Source organism: Asterias rubens, chromosome 5, assembly GCF_902459465.1.
Source record: "Asterias rubens chromosome 5, eAstRub1.3, whole genome shotgun sequence".
Taxonomy (NCBI): Eukaryota; Metazoa; Echinodermata; class Asteroidea; order Forcipulatida; family Asteriidae; genus Asterias; species Asterias rubens.
This window is the reverse complement of record NC_047066.1, coordinates 8616287-8638973: the sequence shown is the minus strand read 5'-3', so window position 1 is coordinate 8638973 and position 22687 is coordinate 8616287. Positions and strand designations below refer to the sequence as shown.

General features: G+C 40.5%; 1 protein-coding gene across 1 annotated transcript in view; it reads left to right on the top strand.

Moving 5' to 3' along the window:
* Positions 1-18331, top strand: part of LOC117290432 (probable E3 ubiquitin-protein ligase HECTD4) — a 71942-nt gene extending 53611 nt beyond the window's left edge. The window contains 12 exon segments of the mRNA XM_033771843.1: positions 485-2508; positions 2803-2899; positions 3277-3501; positions 3827-4017; positions 4452-4718; positions 6226-6381; positions 7850-8022; positions 8418-8570; positions 9918-10126; positions 11704-11899; positions 13649-13871; positions 14393-18331. Coding sequence (XP_033627734.1) covers positions 485-2508; positions 2803-2899; positions 3277-3501; positions 3827-4017; positions 4452-4718; positions 6226-6381; positions 7850-8022; positions 8418-8570; positions 9918-10126; positions 11704-11899; positions 13649-13871; positions 14393-14529 — 4051 coding nt within the window. The 3' untranslated portion in view covers positions 14530-18331.
* Positions 18332-22687: the final 4356 nt, after the last annotated feature.

The following is a 22687-nucleotide window of genomic DNA, read 5'->3' as shown; positions in this document are numbered from 1 at the left end:
TATTAGTTTAGTAAAACAGTTTTGGCAATTCCCAGGCGGCTGCGTAAGGTAGTTGTAACTTAAAGGCACTGTACTTGTTTGGTAATTACTCAAAATATATATTAGCATAAAAACTCACTTGGTAATAAGAATTGGAGAGCTATTGATAGTATAACTCATTGTGAGAAACGACTCCCTCTAAAGTAACATAGTTTTTGAGAAAGAGGTATTTTCTTACTAAAATATTAAAAGGCTTCAGGTGAAGCCTTTTATTTCTATCTGAAAGCACACAAATTTGTACAACAAGTGTGTTTTTTCTTTCATCATTTTCTTGCAACTTCGATGACCATTTGCACCCAAATTTTCACAGGCTTGTTATTTTAAGCATATGTTGGGGTTCACCAAATGAGAATACTGGGCTTTGACAAATACCAAACCAGTGCCTAGTTATACAATTAATATATAATGTTTGTTGTTTTGATTTGTTTGTTTTTACACTAAACAGGGCCTCACTGTACCAGGCACCATGGGCAAGGGTTTTCTGCTACGGCATTGGCCATCGAGTCAAGAAAACCGGACAGACTGCCCTGCTTGAGGTTGTCAGCTACCCCGCAGATGCTGCCATCAACAGCTCTGCAGGCCTCTCTGCCCCTCCAAGCCACAACATCGACCCCTTCCCAACGGTGGTACTTCCGTGCAATCGCGTCCACGTCAGATTTGGTGTGTCGCCGGTGCCCGGTTGCATGGTGTCTCTGCACGGGCTGCCTTCGGAGTTCCCTCTCGCCATGGCTTTCATCGAGACCCTGATGGGATGTGAACACCAGATCGGAAGCCAGAAGATCGAAGGCATGGAGGAGATTGTTATCGACAGGGTCAAGGAGATCCCGCCTGAGCGGCAGGAGATTCTGAAGGAGAAGCCTGTTCAGATACCACCTCGGGTCACCGCCAGGGCGGTAGAGCTCCTGGTACATTACCTCATGATGGCAAAAGTGCCGTCCCTGATCAAGGAGTACCTGTTCCACATGCTGGCACAACTGCTGAGAATGCTCTACAAGAGAGAGTTTTCTGGCGATAGTGTTGTTGCAGCTGCTTCGACAGCTCTCCCATTTGCTGTTATCACTCAGCTGCGGCAACTCAGAGTAGAACTGAGGAAGCTCTTTGAGCATGAATCCATGTCAGGGACTCTCACTTCTATCACGCCAGGCCGCCAATCAAAGTACTTCCAGTCCTTGATGGAGCTGTGTCTCGCTCTTGCCGAGGTGACCTCCCCTCCAGGATCAGGAGGTCAACTCGTATCGTCGCCACACTCTACCCTCTCAGTGCAACTCAGCCCCCAGGCAGCCGCCAAGCGGAAAAAGGTTAAAATCAGGAGAACAGGTGCTTCAGTCAAGCGCAGCCCTCGCCCGAGTGAGAGCGATAGCGGGGAGACGTCAGCATCAGGGAGCTCCAAGCCAGAAGAGATGCTGTGGTTCCACAGAACCTTGACTGTCTCTCTTATCCTGCGGTACCTCATAGATGGCGATTCAAAGGGGTCGACAGTCATCCGTGATGCCATTCTAGATGCACACCAGACTAACTCTGCTCCGTCCACTCACACACGCCTGCTGGTGATCACAGGTATTCCTATGACTCTGGAGGAACCAGCCGTTCGTAGAGCCATTGAGAGAGCATGCAGGTCTCACGGTGGACTCTACAAACAGGAACTATGGATTCCTGTACAAGAGATTAGACCTCTAGATGGCCGTGAGGAGTCTGATGTGACCACAAAAACACCAGTTAACTTGCCTGGTTCACTCCATGGAGCCTCTGTTGAGACCCCAGGACCTTCTCCTTCAACTGACCCTAATATGGACCCAACTCCAAGCCTGGCCAGCCAACCGCAGCCAAGTCCTGAACAACATGAAGGTCGTCTTACACCCCCTCCTGAAAGTGAAATCACCTCTGAACAAACAGCACATAAAGCAGACACTGATCAGCCAGAGGAAGCCAAGAGGTGCGTTAAGGGGTGTGCTGTCCTGGAGGTACGTTGCAAAGCCAAAATGGACAGCATAGAAAATGCCCTACTCACCAGCAAGGAGGTGACCGAAGCTATGCAAGTGGAGAGTGCTGCCATCTTGGATGTCTCCCCCGAGGATTTCCTCACCATTTCTGTCATCAGTTCCAGTTTGCAAACGGAACTCACCGACAACAGCGAATTCCTAGAGTATCTCAAGTACAAACTCTTCAACGAGAAATCCCCAACGATCTTGAAAACTTTGGCCGTGCAATCCTTGGAGCAGATCTTCTACAGTTGCCTGGCGGCAGAGCAGGGGTTCAAGCTCCTCTCAGAGCTGGACGAGAAAGAAACAGAGACCGTCGAGGTGACCCTGTCCAAGGAGCAGATGCTGAGTCTGGCACCTGGGAACCTCCTTGTGCCATTCTTTGGGGGGGTGAAGGGTTCCAAACATACCACCCAGGAGGAAGTGTGTCTAGTTTTGGAGAAGTATGGCGTGAACAGATTAAGCAGTAGTCGACCAAAGAAACCAAGCAGTGAGTCTTAGGCCCTAGTTTTAATTCCCTTATCTCTTGAGAGTTTTTTATTGTGATTTTTACCCTAACAAAGTACGACAATGCAACTCCATTTCATAACATTCAGGCTCGTTACATTACACATTTTCTAACTGAAGCAATAAAGTATCTTCCAAAAATATTCCAGGTTGTCGCACAAATTGGTGCCAACATACAACATTCTTAAACCCCAAAGTATTTGATTTTCGTTTTGCGTTAAATCGTCAGTCCAAATAAGTCCAAAATGTTAAGGATTGAGAAATTTTTTCTTTAAAGGTAAGCCAAGCAAGGAGCAGATGCGAGGTGTTTACCGCAGAGGGAGCAAAACGAGCAAGGAGAAACTGACTACAGCTGAAGTGTCGTCCAAAGCAAAGTAAGCCACCATATTATCATGTGTTCATTTACAGTAAATAATAACATTTTCTCATTAGAAAGGGGTCCAAAATAATGTTTCCTTTCGACCTCAGTTTGGTTTCAATGTTTGAATTGAAGGGGGGGGGGAATAGATCATTCCTATGACCATCCTGATGTGCTTGCCAACCAGTTGATCCCAAGGTTTTAAGAGGAATATCACTTCCTACCTTTAGCTCCCTCAAGTTTATCTTTAATATTTTTCTTGTTACACCATACCATGATTGGGTTTTAGTTTAGTCTTGTTTGGAGCAAACTTGCATTAAAAACAAAATTTGAATACAAAAAACTAAGGTTGAGTATTCAAAGTAAAATAATGTTTGACCTCTGTCTCACCAGGTCACCGAGCGGAGCAGACAAGAAGACCAAACGACCGGAGAAGGTGTCTCGTGACATCCCCGAGAAACGTCACCTGGACGATGGCAGAGCCAAGCTGGAGGTGTGTCAAGAGAGGGCGCTAACCCTCAACGGGTTCCTTCAGTTTGTGACAGATCGAGCCCAAGGAGATGCCACCCCTGTGTGGAGAGCTCTGATGGCCTGTGGTTTTGATCTACATTTTGACAGGTCAGATATTAACACTCGTAGATTTGACAATTGAAATGCCCCAGATATAGTATAGTTTACTATAAACAAAATATCATAAAATTAACCACAAGTGCAACTGACTGGGTAAAAAAAAAATTGAATTTGTTGATAGTTGTGCCATTAAAAATTCAAAGTCTTTCAGTGTGACACGTTCCTCTATTTTTATTGATTTTTTATTTTAATTTTGTTTGCCAAACTGCAGTTGCATACCTATTCACTGTAAACTGATATACTGCATAATGTTTATTGGCATCTTGAATAAGTAATTTCAAAGTAATTATCTTCGGTTGCTTCCCCTGTCTAGATTTGCAAGTTTCAACCACACCGACACCCCGTCCTACTTCAAGCACTGGACCCACGAAATGGATACTGCCCTCGTGTGTTACGTCGATCGTCTTTGTCGCAAGATGTCCATCACACCAGCCAGGCTTAACCCCCATGAGGTGTACCTGACTGAAGGTGACCTGGTCAGCCCTAAATTTGCCTCTTTGCAAGGTAGATCCCAGTCCAATTATTTATTTTCGGGTGTTTTTTATACGCAGTTCTCGGGAGCGGATTTCGCCTTAAAAACAATTTTTAGAATTAGTCTTGCTACATGTATATACAATTGGTTTGCAGTAACACCTTGTGTGTATCTACTTTCCATGTAGACTTTCTGCTTTAGAGAAATGTCTTGCTTTATATTCTACTACTGCAGAGTGAGTTCTTAATTTGTCTCATCGTTTCGACTAGCTTGCTCTAGTCATCGTCAAGAGACTGAAATGTCCAATTTTGATTGGCATGCTCTAGTTTCATGTAGCTGCTGATAGCCTTTTAAAATTATTGTATAATTATAATTTTGTTTGATAAAGTCTGTTTATATATAAAGTTCTGGAGATTCTGAAATTTACGGACCAAATTGATTCACTTTTTATTCTCTCTGTACCTAGGTGTTCCTCTGGAGATCCTCCGTCTCCGCTTCGCCCTTCTCCAGTCGCTAAGCAACAACCTAGAGTCCTACTTCCTGCCTTTGGTTGACCTCCGACCCTCGCAGACGCTGTCCCTGAGCACAGCAGCCTTGCTGGCCAGAGCGAGGACGCTGTTGTTCTACGACACCAAGATTAAGTTCTTCAACGCCATCTTGGATGCTACTGCCCAGAGGAATCTAGACCAGGCGGCACCGGAGATCACCCTGGATCCTCTGGAGATTGTTGGAGGTAATGACAGGCATGATATTTAATAGATGTTAAAATTAAATCAGGAATAAAGAATATTCACTTTGGTTTTTACCCGTTTACACCTATGTGTGTAATAGCACTGTATACTCAATACTCTCCCGAGCTTTGTGAGAAACAAAATCGTTGCAGTACCCGCTGCTAAAATATAGGATTTGAACTGCCTTTAGCTACCAGGCAAGTTGGTAAGACACTGCTCTAGAACTGCAAAGGTCTTGGGTTCGAAAACCACCCGAGAAATATGCCTGTGCTAACACACATCGGTGTATATGGGTAAAAACCAAAATGAATAGCCATGATATTCTTCCTACTTTAGTCTGATTTCTGATTGTTTTGCCCTTGGAAAAATCAGAAAATTTGTGATCAAATAACCTGAAAAGTCTATAAGATGCCTAGACCGTGTGTACAGGTAGGTCAGCTCTTGTACTCGATCAAATGTTCCTACTTTTTTTTCGGCGACCAATCATCATGCCTGTAACAGGATGAGTATTGACTTAAAATTTCATGGTGTTTTCCTAAAAAACAGACATTGGTTTTTGTCTTCTTCTTTTAAACGGAAACTCACTTTGACCCCTTTTATTTAAAAAATGAAATAAGAGAAAACAATAATAACAATGTTTCTGTGGATTGATATGTGCACAGCTCAAGCAAGAGGTGCTTAAAGGCAAGAGGTGCTTAAAGGCAGTGGACACTAATGGTACATGTAGTTACTCAAAACAATTGTTAGCATAAAACCTTACTTGGTAACAAGTAATAGGGAGAGGTTGATAGTATACAACATTGTGAGAAACAGCTCCCTCTGAAGTAACATAGTTTTCGAGAGAGAAGTAATTTTCCCAAAATTTGATTTTGAGACCTCAGATTTAGATTTTTAGGTCTCGAAATCAAGCATCTGAAAGCACACAACTTCGTGTGACAAGGGTGTTTTTTTCTTTCATTATTTTCTCACAACTTCGACGACCAATTGAGCTAAACTTTTCACAGGTTTATTATTTTATGCATATGTTGAGATACACCAAGTGAGAAGACTGGTCTTTGACAATTACCAATAGTGTCCAGTGTCTTTTACTCTTTCAGTGCCAAGGTGTACATGTAGGATATATTTTATGTGTTCTGAAAGCACCATTACCATACCAGGGGGCCGATTTCACAAAGGTCTCAAATTGATCGTAACTTCAAATCAATCGTAGTTGCTAAGTAAAGTGTGATGTCACAATACAAATCTCTATGGTGATACTGAAAATTTGTCTTGCGATGAATTTTATTGCTTTGTGAAATGGGCCCCTGAACAAACTTGTTAACAATGTATATACTCAAAAAGTGTCATCAATCATGTACAACCCATAATATACACACGATGGCATTATCACTCAAGAATATATGCCAATCATTATTTTTAGTAATTACACATAGTGTCCAGTGCCTTTACAGAGAGAGCTTTTGAGGGGAATCTTGATCTGAATTTCTTGAATCTCCCTCATTTTCCCAGCGGATGCTCAGGATTGTATATCCACCCAGTTCTGCCAAGCGGCCCGTCAACTCTCAACCGTTCCATCGTCGAAGCTGTGTGTTAAGATTGCAAGCGGTGGAGACCCAACGTACGCTTTCAATGTCAGACTAACTGGGGAAGAGGTCCATGGAACAAGTAAGTGGTTTGTTTTATTTCGAAACGACAAAACTACCCAATGCGAAAAAAGTTGAGTCATGAGTGTACACCATATGAGTTGAACTTTGTTTACACTAATATAATACAACAACGAAGTCTTATATAGCGAACGTGTCTACCAACAAGGTACTCAAGATGCTTAGTATACACATTTATACAGAAAGATAGGTTATTGAAGTTATGAATTCTGAGACCCAATTATGTAGCATCTTATAAGGGTTTACAAAGTGCTACAGCGCATTCAGCAGCCACAGCCAGGAACACCGGGGCGAACCCCTTCTCTTTTCGATAAGTGCACTGGGTTCTTTTACATGCGCTACACAACACACGGGACCAGCGGCTTAAGGTCCCATCCGAAGGACGAAGAAACTGAAACGCAAGCCTGAAGCAAGTGATTTTAGCACTGGGGCAGTAAACACATGACCAGACAAGTCCGACGGTCTTGTGTTTTTCAATGTAATAATCATAATACATCAATATGTAATATCTTGAAGAGAAACAAAGTATTGATATTGAGTTTGAAATAGACCGTATTGAATATGACATCACCGTTCAAATATCTGCCCTACATGTGCCGTAGATATAAAACCGGGAATGCTGTGGCTTCATTGATGTATGCATTTAGGCGCGCATACGCCCTGCCCTACAAGATGGCGACTTTCATAGCAACAAAGGGGTTATTCAATACGATCTATACCCTCAAATCTCTTGAGTGATAATACTGATAATGCATGCCTACTACCTAATGTATAAAAGACAAAACAGTGTTGTAGCCACAGTGGGCGCTGCCGGGCAGGCCTGTCCAGAACCAACAAATATTGCCCAGCACTCTGAGCTAAATACACTCTGCTGCCCAGCCGGATTCTTCAGAATGCATTTCAGTAATGATGGCCCCGTATCTAAACATGACAAATTTATTGAACCGCTCCACTTAGGTGGACTAAATTGGATTTAGAGCCCACTATTAAACTTAAAGGCAGTGGACGCTGTTGGTAATTGTCAAAGACTAGACTTCATAGTTTGTGTATCTTAACGTGCACAAAATAACAAACCTGTGAAAATTTGAGCTCAACTGGTCACCGAAGTTGCAAGATAATAATGAAAGAAAAAAACACCCTTGTCACACGAAGTTGTGTGCGTTTAGATGGTTGATTTCGAGACCTCAAGTTCTAAATCTGAGGTCTCGAAATCAAATTCGTGGAAAATTACTTTTTTCTCGAAAACTACGTTACTTCAGAGGGAGCCGTTTCTCACAATGTGTTACACTATCAACAGCTCCCCTTTACTCGTTACCAAGTAAGGTTTTATGCTAATAATTATTTTGAGTAATTACCAATAGTGTCCACTGCCTTTAAAATAGCTTCAACACTAAAGAGAAATGAGATAAACTTTGACTGTGTTGACTCTACCATCATTCATCCCATGTTGTTCTCTCCACTCCTCCCAGGCGGTTCTTTCAGACACTTCCTGGGTCAGGTCACCAGGGAGCTTCAGAGCTCAGTGCTTGGTCTCCTGGTGTTGTGTCCGAGCGCTGGATCCGGCCGCAATAAAGGAAGATTCTTAATGAAGCCGGGACCAATCACATTCCCCGAGGAGAAACTCCTAGAATTCTTCGGACAGGTAGGAAGATCTTTATTCTTATTAAATAGGGACACCGCCAATATAGGGCTAGATAGCTCAGTTGGTAGAGCACCGGCACGTTAATCCGGAGGTCGTTGGTTCGAATCTCACTCTAGTCAATTCTTTGTTTAACCCCAAAAATCATTTCAAAATTTTGGTTGACCCGCTCTGTTGCTGCCAACTTTTATGAAATTTAACTTTAATATTTGACCCGTAAACGCTAAACTGCTGAAAATTAAATTTTGACTGTTGAATGCTGATTCAACGAAGCATTCTTCTCAAACCATATTGAATGAGCCAGGTATTAAATTTAATGGATGTTTGGTTCAAATTGGGCAAGGAAAATCTGTAATAATGAATGGTTCCTCATCCTCTTCGTCTCTCCATACCGTCAGCTCCTTGGTGTGGCTTTAAGAGCAGACATCCCCCTAGCCCTGGACCTTCTCTCGTCATTTTGGAAGTGTCTCGTAGGAGTAGCTCTAGACCCTGACCGAGATCTTGAAGAAGCTGACTGCATCACGTACGACTACATCAAGAAACTAACCGAGGTAAAACCATCACACTACCGTCATTTCGTCATTTTTGAATGGGAGACTTTCTGGGACGATAGAGGGCAGCAGACTTACCGGGTAAATCCATTGTTCTCAGAATTATACGCATGTTCAGAACTACGTAAACAATGGAAATTTACCCGGTATGTCTGCTGCCGCCTAGCGTTGGAAAGTCTCCTATTGTTGAATTTTGATTTGTTTGTTAGTCATGACAATAAAAACAAAAAGGGTTCTGTTTCTTTTTGGAAGTACCAAGTAGGTGGTCATATTTCTTAGATATTTTGGCCATGACGTTGGACTACATTAAGAAACTCATTGAGGTCAAACCATCACACTGCGTCTATTTTATTTTATTTTTTTTTTGACACGTTTTGTTAGTCATGATAATAGAAACAAAAAGAGGGTTCCTTTTCTTTTTTTGGAAGAACCACGTAGGTGGTATCGCAAAGATTAAATTTGAGAGAAGTTTAGACAAAATGTTTGCAGTGCATAATAACAAGGAAGACCCATATTAATAGTTTTCATTATTAACCCTTTGGTGCACAGATTAATTTTCTTGTTTTAAAAAACAAAACGCGCTCATCCTTGTTTTTTCTCAAAATCTTTCCATGGCGCCCCCTTTTGAACATAACATCAAATGAAAGCTCAACAGTCGCTCTTAACAATCGAATGAGGGCGGTATATATGGGTGTTGTGGTTTTTAAGTTATGACCGTTTATCAAAGTCCGATTTGAATGTTTTTTTGGTGGTCTCTAGCAACTGCCTTGGGCACCAAAGAGTTAAAGATGCTAGGTCCCTGTTTTTGGCAGATTTAACCTGGAAATTTATACTTAGATTTTAAAAAGCTATTTTGATAGATAAATGAAAAGAAATTGTATTGAAAACTTGAACAGGATCCCTGGCCACACAGCAGTTAAAGGTTATACTGCTTCTGACTGGAAAGCCTGAACAAAGATATTGACAAAATAGGGAGAACACCAACATACATGTAGGGCTGTATGACTGTGTTGATAGAGCACCAGCTGTTGATTTCACCAAACTCTTCCTAACTTAGGATTAATCTTAGGACTTAGGACGGGTTCAGTTCCGTATCCAAATACGTATGACGAGTTAAACCCATCCTTAGTTAGGACGGGTTACTCGTCCTAACTTGAGTTAGGATTAATCCTAGCGTTTCGTGAAATCAGCTGCAGTACGCTTATCCCGAGGTCCCATTTCAGTAAATATTTCTCTGTTCACCCACATCAATTTAAAATGAGTTAAGATTTATCCCTTCAGTTTCCCCTGTGGTTTATTACTAAATAGTCCTTTGAATAACTTGTTTTGAAACTTGATTACATACAGGTCCAGAGTGAATCCGAGTTTGACACACTCTGTGCCGAAGTCTCCTCCCATCATGCATCTGAGCTTGAGTCACCCGACACTGACCCGTCAGCTGCCTCTGCATTTGTCCCTCGTCTGGGCCAGACGTCTCACAACCTCATGTTTGTCTATAATAGCTTGAGTGGGGAAGAGGTTGAACTGTGCCATGAGGGTAGAGCTCGTAAAGTCAGGTGAGTTTTGAGACACTAGAGAGGTTTCACAAGTGTACGGATACAGATACAGATACAGATATGATAACCGTATTCGTTCACGTCAGCCGCGTGTTAGATTTTTGTTTCGCAAACTATGGCATGTTTCGCTTGAGTGCGCTTGCATTCATCATGAGTGTTTTTCTGACAAACATGACTGATAGAGACCCCGTGTTTTATACACTGCATTTTCTCATCGTTTTGCTTGCAAATGACTTACAATTTTCTATCTATGTCAAGCACGATGCCAGTGAAAGCAATTCCGTTGGAAATGTTTTTGATCTGGAACAAAAATACAACTTAAAGTCGGCAAAACAGTATCTGTTTTTTTACGACGTGTATGAGCTCCCGTTTCCGTTGCTAACGTGCGTGCAAAAAACGAAAGTCGGGTATACGCGTCACGTGAACACACAAAGTGTCGACGTATTGGTATCTGTATGTGTATCCGTACACTTGCGAAACCTCTCCACTGCTGTCACCTCTCCACTTATTGATTATAACTAACAGATCAGGTAGGATTGCACAACTAAGCCTTAAACAAACAGGTTTAAAAAATACCTTCCTACCCAGTGCCATCCATAGTTTCAACAGTATTTGGATCAGATAATTTTGTTCAAATCTATTTACTCCTCCTGTTTTTATGACTCTCTTTTTATTGTGTGTATAGTTGTCTATTTGTATTGTACTTGGTGTAGATTTTAATGCACCTTTTTTTTTTAATGCTGTACAATGGAAAACATGTGTTTTCATATGACGATCAAATAAGTTGAATTGTTGGAGGTGGCGTGCCGTGGCTGAGCGGTCTAGTTCACCAAACCAAAGCTCTGGTGTTGTCAGTGGTGTGGGTTTGAATCCCGGTCATGACAATTGTGCACTCGACCATAATTGCTTTGTAAAAAGCTGGTAAGGTAGTGCATTCTGCTCTGTCAGCCAAGCTCCTAGTGGATGATACCCAAGCCCACATCCTTACTGACTGTGAAGGGGGTAACCCTGTCTCAGGCCCCAGGAATAGGTAGCAAGGGGGCCCCTGGGGACAGTTGATTTGGGTCGTTAGACCAAATAGTTAAGTGTGACCCTCACCTAAAAGGCAGTCTGGCCTTGTGATATTAGACAATATCCCAATTTTAAAAAATATTATAAAAAAAATGAAAAAAATATTTGTCAAAATCACCTTATTTGAGAAAACAATTTTGAATGAACAATAGTTGCATAATTGTAACACTTTACTTTAACCATTAGGAGCATTTAAATGCTTTCTTAGACAATTTAAAGTAACATTGTAACTAGCATTTAATTTTACTCTTCTATAAATACATATTTGAAATTACATGTAATACATGATGCTATGTAAGTGAAAAAGTTCTCATACCTTCAAAAACGTAGATCTACAATACCTTGCAGGAAGTACTCAATGTTGAAACGCATTGAGCATCACTGCGTGACGGATATGAGCGCTTTATATGAAGCAACTACTATTATTATTAAGATTTACTATGAAAACCTCATAGCCGGCCGATAATTTGATTCCCTCCCTTCTCTTTTGTTTTCCCCCCGGCCAGTTGGAAGAACCGACAGCAGTACATCTCAGCTATCAGGGATCTACGACTGCGTGAGTTGGCGTGCCCAGAGCGTATGTTGGCAGTCCGCTGTGGTCTGGCGTCAGTCGTTCCGATCCAGCTTCTCTGTATCATGACACCCTACGATATTGAGCTCAGGATGTGTGGCCTGCCAACGGTTGATCTAGATTTCTTAAAGGTAATGTTTTTGTTTTTTTTCATTTTTAGCCAATTTGGCGGTCGGTTTTGTATAGTGTTTTTTTTGCCTGGCTTTTCTTCTGTAGGACCCTGGTTCAGGGCACGGTCTGGATTGGGTTTCAGTCCCTGCCTGACTGCATGGGTTTTCCAGGGAATAATTCTTTTTGGTTTTCCTCTAAAAAGTGAACTTCCTTCCTTGTCTTCTCTTCATTGGGTTCTTGGCTAGTACGGTGATTAAGCTTTTCTGAGAGTTCCTCGACTTCACAACCAGAATTATAAATGGTGTAAAATGAAATGACATGAAATGAAATGGAAACAAAATTTGTGAATTTTTTAACACAAGAACCATAACTATATCTTATCTTAAAACCGTTTATATAATAGTCCTCCTGGGAAATTGGTGGACCATTTCAAAAACCATTCAAATGCACAGGTTTGGTAAGGTGGCACAACTGAGCACAGAACTATCTGTGTACTGTGTAAATGGATTCACCACATATTGTACGGTGCAGGCTGGCATAGTTAATGATTAAAATCATTCATAACTAACAGTGAACGATATTGAATGGTCAGACAGTAGGATGGCTGATTGTGTACTGTGCATACATTCACTGCATCATATCATAGTGCAGTTGGCATAGTGAATCCATGTTTTTGATATTGAATGGTCAGACAGTAGGATGGCTGATTGTGTACTGTGCATACATTCACTGCATAGTGCAGTTGGCATAGTGAGTCCATGTTTTTGATATTGAATGGTCAGACAGTAGGATGGCTGATTGTGTACTGTGCATACATTCACTGCATGATATCATAGTTCAGTTGGCATAGTGAATCCATGTTTTTGATATTGAATGGTCAGACAGTAGGATGGCTGATTGTGTACTGTGCATACATTCACTGCATGATACCATAGTGCAGTTGGCATAGTGAATCCATGTTTTTGATATTGAATGGTCAGACAGTAGGATGGCTGATTGTGTACTGTGCATACATTCACTGCATAGTGCAGTTGGCATAGTGAGTCCATGTTTTTGATATTGAATGGTCAGACAGTAGGATGGCTGATTGTGTACTGTGCATACATTCACTGCATAGTGCAGTTGGCATAGTGAGTCCATGTTTTTGATATTGAATGGTCAGACAGTAGGATGGCTGATTGTGTACTGTGCATACATTCACTGCATGATACCATAGTGCAGTTGGCATAGTGAGTCCATGTTTTTGATATTGAATGGTCAGACAGTAGGATGGCTGATTGTGTACTGTGCATACATCCACTGTATGATATCATAGTGCAGTTGGCATAGTGAGTCCATGTTTTTGATATTGAATGGTCAGACAGTTAACTGTGTACCACTGTGTAGATGCACTCACCGCATGATACAATATTGCAAGTTCGCAGAGTGAAATTATCAATTAAAACCACAGCGGATGATATTGAATGGTCAGACAGTCATGATGTTACTTGGCATGCCAACACGGTACAGACTACTCTAATTATAACAAGGTCGCTGTGACTGGCAAAAAAAACCTCTTTATAACAGGAACTTTGTTATATTAGGACAGCAAAAAAAGAAACACTAACCATAAATTAGATTGATGACTTATGAGGGTAAACTTTTATAAGCAGAGCCTCTTTATAATGAGAGCCGACTGTGTTTCTATCAATCAAAACCATGGATGATATTGATTGGTCAAACAATAGGAGGGTTAATATTCTAAACATCTTTCTGCCCTCCCTCCTCAGGCTCACACCATGTACCAAGTCGGCCTGGTAGAGACGGACACACACATCCAGTACTTCTGGAATGCCTTGGAGAGCTTCTCCCAGGATGAGATCTGCCGCTTCATCAAGTTTGCTTGTAACCAGGAACGCATCCCTTGCACCTGCCCATGCCGAGATGGGGAGGCTGATACCACTCATGTACCCCCGTACCCAATGAAGATTGCACCACCAGATGGTACATCAGGTAAGGCATGGTTGAACTTCATGGTCGAGTTTCAGTCCTTTTGTGACTGTGGGGGTTCCCCGGTGAGGGTTTCCTCGCATGTCTACAATTGGCATTTCTTTACGTGTCTTCTTTAAAAAGTAGCTGTGATGTGTTTCCTTTCAGATTGCTTTGCCAAATAAATAATTCAGATTTATATTCCAAATTGGGCTTCATTGGCCCTTGTCAAAACCACCGCTTCGGCTACAGATTTGGCTCAGCTTGGCCCAACGGTTGTTGCGAAAATTGCGCGTGCTTTGCGTACATGCTCAGGGCTTCAGACAAGTGAACGGAGCCTGAAGCCAAAGCCGGAGCCGTGGTTTTGAAAAGGGCGTGTGATTAAGTTCACTTTGAGACATCTTTGGTTTTAAGACCAGAATGTAATAGTAATTATCTCTAAAATATACTATTGCTTACTCTCCAGTGTGAAATCAAGATGGATTTTCACTTTTTCCTTTCCTGATTCCTTCAATGTGATTTTTTTTTTTTTTTATGTATTTTAGGATCACCGGATACTCGTTTCATCCGTGTAGAGACCTGCATGTTCATGGTGAAGCTACCACAGTACACAAGCCAGGATATTATGACTAAGAGATTACTGTATGCCATCAACTGCAGAGAGGACCCACTCAGTGGGTAAAGTAGTACCCAGTCACCCTTTGGAGAACACATTGGAGTCACCCATAGGAGAACACAAGGGGTGTGCTGTCTGCAGAGAGGACCCACTCAGTGGGTAGAGTAGTACCCAGTCACCCATTGGAGAACACAATGGAGTCACCCATAGGGGTCGCCCATAGGGGTCATCCATAGGAGAACACAACGGGTTTGCTGTCTGCAGAGAGGACCCACTCAGTGGGTAAAGTAGTACCCCAGTCACCAATTGGAGAACACATTGGAGTCACCCATAGGAGTCACCCATAGGAGAACACAAGGGGTGTGCTGTCTGCAGAGAGGACCCACTCAGTGGGTAGAGTAGTACCCAGTCACCCTTTGGAGAACACATTGGAGTCGCCCATAGGGGTCGCCCATAGGAGAACACAACGGGTTTGCTGTCTGCAGAGAGGACCCACTCAGTGGGTAAAGTAGTACCCAGTCACCCTTTGGAGAACACATAGGAGTCGCCCATAGGAGTCGCCCATAGGGGTCGCCCATAGGAGAACACAAAAGAAAAGACCCCAGAACCAGGTGTGAAGTTTTCTTATTTTTAGGGCTTAGTTGAAATAGTGAAGACGGTGTGATTTTAAAATGACTTAAGAGTGAGTATAATTCTGGGGAGGTTGCCACCGGGTAAGAGGATATTGTGCGGTGATCCAATAGGATTTGATGTGAAAATGGGTGAAAGATGCACATTAAGTTTGATGTAGGAATGCAATTATTTAAACAAGTTTTCCCTTTCAGGCCAAAGTATCCTCACATCTGCTTTGCTATTAGCGAGGAACTTTGCCGTTGTATTTTAGTGTAAATTTCATTTCTTCATCTCAGAGTTTGACGAGAAGTCTTTCCACTCGTCAAAAAAAATAAACTTTAAAAGATTCGTAAAGTCCACCCCTCTGCCGTGACTTTTGACTTACAAATTATCCTTAACTAAAGAGAGAATTAAAATTTAATATGATTTCCTTTGCATGAATCAAAGATTTTTTTTTTTTAGGGGGAATAAAGATGGTGTTTTTAGCACGATCCGCAGCACTGCTGGAGATCCTTTGCAATTTTTTATGATATTATATTTATTGTATTTATTATTTGTATAACAGTCTTGGTGATTATGTAATTATAGGAGAGTTCAAGAGACCTTATTTGAGTGTTATATCACTTGTACAGTATGGCATGATGACACAGCAATGTTTTTTTTCGAAATGCGGAAAATCTTCACTAGCATTATTGATTGAGTGTAAATAGTGCGATTTATCAGCGTTGTAGCTTCAAACTTCCTGAAGGGAAACAAGTGTTTATCGCTAATTGTGAACTGGCAGTTTCTTTTTGTGGTACTGCCTCAATATACCCCACACAAGAACCTGACTATTCATGGGCTCTGTCACCTTTGACCCTGTCCACATTGCAGCATAGTCTGGGGCCATGTGGTGGATTGTTAATAAAATGGATGCCACGCACTGCATGTTTTGACAAGCCCACAGGGTTGCTTGTGTTAGCTAAAAACTTTACTAGTTGCGTCAAGTTGTCAACAGCTTTTAGTCCAAGTTGTCAACAACTGGTCATAGGGCCAATAACATCCCTTTAATGTCATTATAGTTTTTATGCATAAAATTACCTTTAAAACCTTTAAACAAGTTTGTGCACAGCCATCATGGGTGTTCCCCGCAAACATGTGCAATCACAGAAATGCTGAAAGCAAATTATATAGTGTATCTACTTGCTGAAAATCTACTCCGCACCAGTAGAATATAAAGCAAGACAAGCTCTCAAAAGGACATTGCTACCTGGCCAGTAGATACACACATGGTGTTACTGCAAACCAAATATTTATAAATTATTCTTAATAGTAAAAGTAAAAGTAAGCGTAAGATTATAAAAGACCTTGCATGCCTGATTAAATCTCAAGACGCTGTACAAATTAAAATGGCAGCTGAAGAAAATGAAAACATAACCAGCATTAAAGAGGGCATTGAATGTGCATTTAAAGGATCAATCAAAACCTAAAGTTCGTTTAGACCAAAGATCATAGATCTTATAGTTTAAAAAAAAAAGATCATTCGGTTACGAGGCAAGTTAGTGTACAAATTATTTACAGTTTGGCTGGTTTGACGTACGCTCAGCAGGAATACTTGCTAAGTGTACATGTTTCCTTGATAACAACAGTTTGAACAAGAACATAAAAAAAACTGATCTTCTTTTGTAAGCAATGAAAGGAAGAACATGTATTTTGTACAATTAAGTTCAGTATTTTAGAATTCATTTTATGATAACATTATTTAAATTAATGCAGAAAATTTTACAGATCTGAAGTGTTAGCTTTTGGTTTTGTTGCACGTTGTTGCAACATTGATCCCAACACACACTGCAAGGGTGTGGCCTAGGGGCCTGTTTGAAAACCTGTCCTTTGGGCTTCAGTTCCGGCTTGGCCTCAGTCCGTGTCTGGCCACAGGTTTCAAAGTTTCATAGTTTAGACGAGGATAGAGGGGCCAGCTAAAACAACCCCCTAATACCAAAACTGTCATGTAGGATTGATGGTTTTCAAGTTTGGCTCAAAAAGCAAACACCATCTTTTACAAATCACTGACCGAGTGTAAATCTTAAAACTAAAACAGAACATTTCCAGTCCCAAATAAAGTCAGAAACTTGTGAGAGCGAAACCTGCAACACTCGAACATGGAAAATCAATGGCGCTAGTCCTACTTTGTGTACAGTCACCCCACCACCAACTCCAAAAGCAATTAAAATGTGTATTGAATATCGCTCAAGATTGGTAAGCCCAAAGTTATGTTTGGGTTTGAGTATCAGATTAGTCATTCTCACTTCAATGTTTCCAAGTAAGTAGGATTTATTATAGTGTTTATTAGTAGCCAACAATGCCATGTTTGATTATTGCACTTCATAATTTATCATAAGTTCAGTTAACAGTTAACTCCTTGATGTTTGAGATGCCCATTTAAGATGCAATCCCCCTTAAGATTTTAGCGACACTTTGTAAGTTTTAAGATGTTTGACCTATGACCTACGACCCAGCCACTGGTGTAACCATTCAAAGCTTTGTTTCTAATTAATAATGACGAATGCATGAGTAGTTGGAACAGACTTTGGATCCCACACAAAGTCCTAACGATTTCCACCGAATGAAAACAAACTCTTGTGTATAGTAAGTATTAACACCTGTATAATTTGTAAATATAATTCTAAAACCTGTTGGATATAAATCTCAAAGTTTGGCTGAATATTATAACTCCAGTGTAAACGAAGTTATGCAGAACAATGAAGGAGTATGAGCATTTGGTATACGCCTCTCTTAACATTCCTGCATGAAGTCACAATTCCAACCCAAAACGAGGCCATCAGCGCACATCACGCCACCACCAGTACCAGTCACTCGATCCTAGCTGCAGTGGCTGCACTGATGGCCTCATTTTTGGTTTTAGAATGGTGACGTCATGCATGAGTATTATAAGAGGCATATTGGTGAGAGACCGAGTTTACTATAGAGCAACATTTTGTGGAGAGCAAGTCACTAATAGTGAAGACCACACAGCATGTTAAGCTGGTAACATATTTCTGCTAAGCAGAATTTTTATTCGCTACGCAAGTTTGTATGATTACCAAATTATTTAATTCCATTCATCGAAACGTAAAGTGAACCACAGTTTGCATGCCGTAATCATGATTTTTAATTTTTCTTTTGTGGTTAAATTTAAAGGAGGGTGTGATTTGTTGTAAATGGCAATTTAACTGGTTGGCCAATAACACTCAGCGTGGTTTGTGGAATATTTAGAGAATAAATACATGTATAATAGCAGTTTGAGGTTTTGTCAAATTATTTCTTACATCCCATAAAAAAAAATTACAAGGCTATAGCTTTGTGAACATTTCGCTTGAAAAAGTAACTATATAGCCTTGTGAGCGTTTCCCTCAACACAGTTACGGCTTGTGACTTTTTCGTGACTTTTTCGCTTGAAAAGGTTACAAGGCCTTGTGAACGTTTCGCTTGAAAAAGTTACAAAGCTATAGTCTTGTGAACATTTCGTTTGAAAAAGTTACAAGGCTATATATATAGCCTTGTGAACGTTTCGCTTGAAGAAGTTACAAGGCTATAGCCTTGTGAACGTTTCGCTTGAAGAAGTTACAAGGCCTTGTGAAGGCCTTGTGAACGTTTTGCTCGAAAAAGTTACAAAGCTATAGTCTTGTGAACGTTTCGCTTGAAAAAGTTACTCGGCTATAGCCTTGTGAAAGTTTCGCTTGAAAAAGTTAAAAGGCTATAGCCTTGTGAACGTTTCGCTTGAAAAAGTAAGGCCTTGTGAGCGTTTCGCTTGAAAAAGTTACAAGGCTGTATGTAAAGCCTTGTGAACGTTTCGCTTGAAAAAGTAACTATATAGCGTTGTGAACGCTTCGCTTCAAAAAGTTACAAGGCTATATAGCCTTGTGAACGTTTCGCTTGAAGAAGTTACAAGGCTATAGCATTGTGAACGTTTCGCTTGAAAACGTTACATATAGCCTTGTGAATGTTTTGCTTGAAAAAGTTACAAGGCTATAAAGCCTTGTGAACATTCCGCTTGAAAAAGTTACAAGGCTGTAAAGCCTTGTGAACGTTTCGCTTGAAAAAGTAACTATATAGCGTTGTGAACGTTTCGCTTGAAGAAGTTACAAGGCTATAGCCTTGTGAATGTTTCGCTCAAAACAGTGAACGTTTCGCTTGAAAAAGTTACAAGGCTATATATAGCCTTGTGAACGTTCCGCTTGAAAAAGTTACAAGGCTTATATAGCCTTGTGAACGTTTCGCTTGAAGAAGTTACAAGCCTTGTGAACGTTTCGCTTGAAAACGTTACATATAGCCTTGTGAATGTTTCGCTTGAAAAAGTTACCTTGTGAAGGTTTTGCTTGAATAAGTTACAAGGCTATATAGCCTTGTGAACGTTTCGCTTGAAAAGGTTACAAGGCTATAGCCTTGTGAACGTTTCGCTTGAAGAAGTTACACTTGAATGTTTCGCTTGAAAAAGTTACAAAGCTATATAGTCTTGTGAACGTTTCGCTTGAAGAAGTTACAAGGCTATAGCCTTGTGAACGTTACGCTTGAAAAAGTAAGGCCTTATGAATGTTTCGCTTGAAAAAGTTACAAGGCTATATAGCCTTGTGAACGTTTCGCTTGAAAATGTTACAAGGCTATAGCCTTGTGACGGTTCGCTTGAAAAAGTTACAAAGCTATAGTCTTGTGAACGTTTCGATTGAAAAAGTTTGTGAACGTTTCGCTTGAAAAAGTAACTATACATGTATAGCCTTGTGAACGTTTTGCTTGAAGAAGTTACAAGGCTTATAGCCTTGTGAATGTTTCGCTCAAAAAGTTACAAGGAATTGTGAACGTTTCGCTTAAAAAAGTTACTACGCCTACAGCCTTGTGAACGTTTCGCCACAAAAAGTTACAAGGCCTTGTGAGCGTTTCCCTCAACACAGTTGAGCCTTGTGACTTTTTTGTGACTTTTTCGCTTGAAAAAGGTTATAAGGCTGTGAATGTTTCGCTCAAAACAGTGAACGTTTCGCTTGAAAAAGTTACAAGGCTATATATAGCCTTGTGAACGTTCCGCTTGAAAAAGTTACAAGGCTTATATAGCCTTGTGAACGTTTCGCTTGAAGAAGTTACAAGCCTTGTGAACGTTTCGCTTGAAAACGTTACATATAGCCTTGTGAATGTTTCGCTTGAAAAAGTTACCTTGTGAAGGTTTTGCTTGAATAAGTTACAAGGCTATATAGCCTTGTGAACGTTTCGCTTGAAAAGGTTACAAGGCTATAGCCTTGTGAACGTTTCGCTTGAAGAAGTTACACTTGAATGTTTCGCTTGAAAAAGTTACAAAGCTATATAGTCTTGTGAACGTTTCGCTTGAAGAAGTTACAAGGCTATAGCCTTGTGAACGTTACGCTTGAAAAAGTAAGGCCTTATGAATGTTTCGCTTGAAAAAGTTACAAGGCTATATAGCCTTGTGAACGTTTCGCTTGAAAATGTTACAAGGCTATAGCCTTGTGACGGTTCGCTTGAAAAAGTTACAAAGCTATAGTCTTGTGAACGTTTCGATTGAAAAAGTTTGTGAACGTTTCGCTTGAAAAAGTAACTATACATGTATAGCCTTGTGAACGTTTTGCTTGAAGAAGTTACAAGGCTTATAGCCTTGTGAATGTTTCGCTCAAAAAGTTACAAGGAATTGTGAACGTTTCGCTTAAAAAAGTTACTACGCCTACAGCCTTGTGAACGTTTCGCCACAAAAAGTTACAAGGCCTTGTGAGCGTTTCCCTCAACACAGTTGAGCCTTGTGACTTTTTTGTGACTTTTTCGCTTGAAAAAGGTTATAAGGCTGTGAATGTTTCGCTCAAAACAGTGAACGTTTCGCTTGAAAAAGTTACAAGGCTATATATAGCCTTGTGAACGTTCCGCTTGAAAAAGTTACAAGGCTATATAGCCTTGTGAACGTTACGCTTGAAAAAGTAAGGCCTTATGAATGTTTCGCTTGAAAAAGTTACAAGGCTATATAGCCTTGTGAACGTTTCGCTTGAAAATGTTACAAGGCTATAGCCTTGTGACGGTTCGCTTGAAAAAGTTACAAAGCTATAGTCTTGTGAACGTTTCGATTGAAAAAGTTTGTGAACGTTTCGCTTGAAAAAGTAACTATACATGTATAGCCTTGTGAACGTTTTGCTTGAAGAAGTTACAAGGCTTATAGCCTTGTGAATGTTTCGCTCAAAAAGTTACAAGGAATTGTGAACGTTTCGCTTGAAAAAGTTACTACGCCTACAGCCTTGTGAACGTTTCGCCACAAAAAGTTACAAGGCCTTGTGAGCGTTTCCCTCAACACAGTTGAGCCTTGTGACTTTTTGGTGACTTTTTCGCTTGAAAAAGGTTATAAGGCTGTGAATGTTTCGCTCAAAACAGTGAACGTTTCGCTTGAAAAAGTTACAAGGCTATATATAGCCTTGTGAACGTTCCGCTTGAAAAAGTTACAAGGCTATATAGCCTTGTGAACGTTTCGCTTGAAGAAGTTACAAGGCCTTGTGAACGTTTCGCTTGAAAAAGTTACTACGCCTACAGCCTTGTGAACGTTTCGCCACAAAAAGTTACAAGGCCTTGTGAGCGTTTCCCTCAACACAGTTGAGCCTTGTGACTTTTTTGTGACTTTTTCGCTTGAAAAGGTTATAAGGCTATATAGCCTTGTGAACGTTTCGCTTGAAGAAGTTACAAGGCTATGTAGCCTTGTGAACGTTTCACTTGAAGAAGTTACAAGCCTTGTGAACATTTCGCTTGAAAAAGTTACAAGGCTTATAGCCTTGTGAACGTTTCGCTTGAAAAAGTTACAAGGCTATAGCCTTGTAAACGTTTCGCTTAAAAAAGTTACAAGGCTATAGCCTTGTGAATGTTTCGCTCAAAACAGTGAACGTTTCGCTTGAAAAGGTTAGAAGGCTTTGTGAACGTTTTGCTTAAAAAAGTTACAACGTTGTGAACGTTTCGCTTGAAAAAGTTGGTTTCGCTTGAAAAAGTTACAAGGCCTTGTGAACGTTTTGCTTCAAAAAGTTTTAACGTTGTGAACTTTTCGCTCAAAAAAGTGTACCAAAAAAGTGAAATTTTCGCTCGAAAAGTGTAGCGTTGTGAACTTGTCAATCAAAAAGTACACAAGGCTAAAATGTCTTTTAAACCCCAAAACATTGTGACATCACAACAAAAGTAAAAAACATAACTCAAGACGACAAGCAAAACAAAAAACAGGTCACAAAAATAATTTTTAAATAATTATGCATTTTATTGTCATTTTAGTGTTGGGCATTTATGATTTTCCTATCAACATTCAAAACAACTTTGACAATAATTTTATTGATAAACCAATTTGTTATAATTCTTAAATCACCAATTCTATATACAACTGATCTACATTCCTTACTTCAGACAGACTCAATTAAATGTAAAAAGTCTCTTGCATCAATTCATATCTCAAAATGTAGTTTAGAATTCAGAGTCCAGCAGCCAATATCACGAAATGTTAGAATTAATCCTATGTCGATTTAGGACTAGTAACTAGTCCTAACTTAGGATTAAACTTGAGGTTTACGAGTTACAGTGCAAGGCTTGGACTTGTCCTTAAGTACTAAGATTAGTCCTA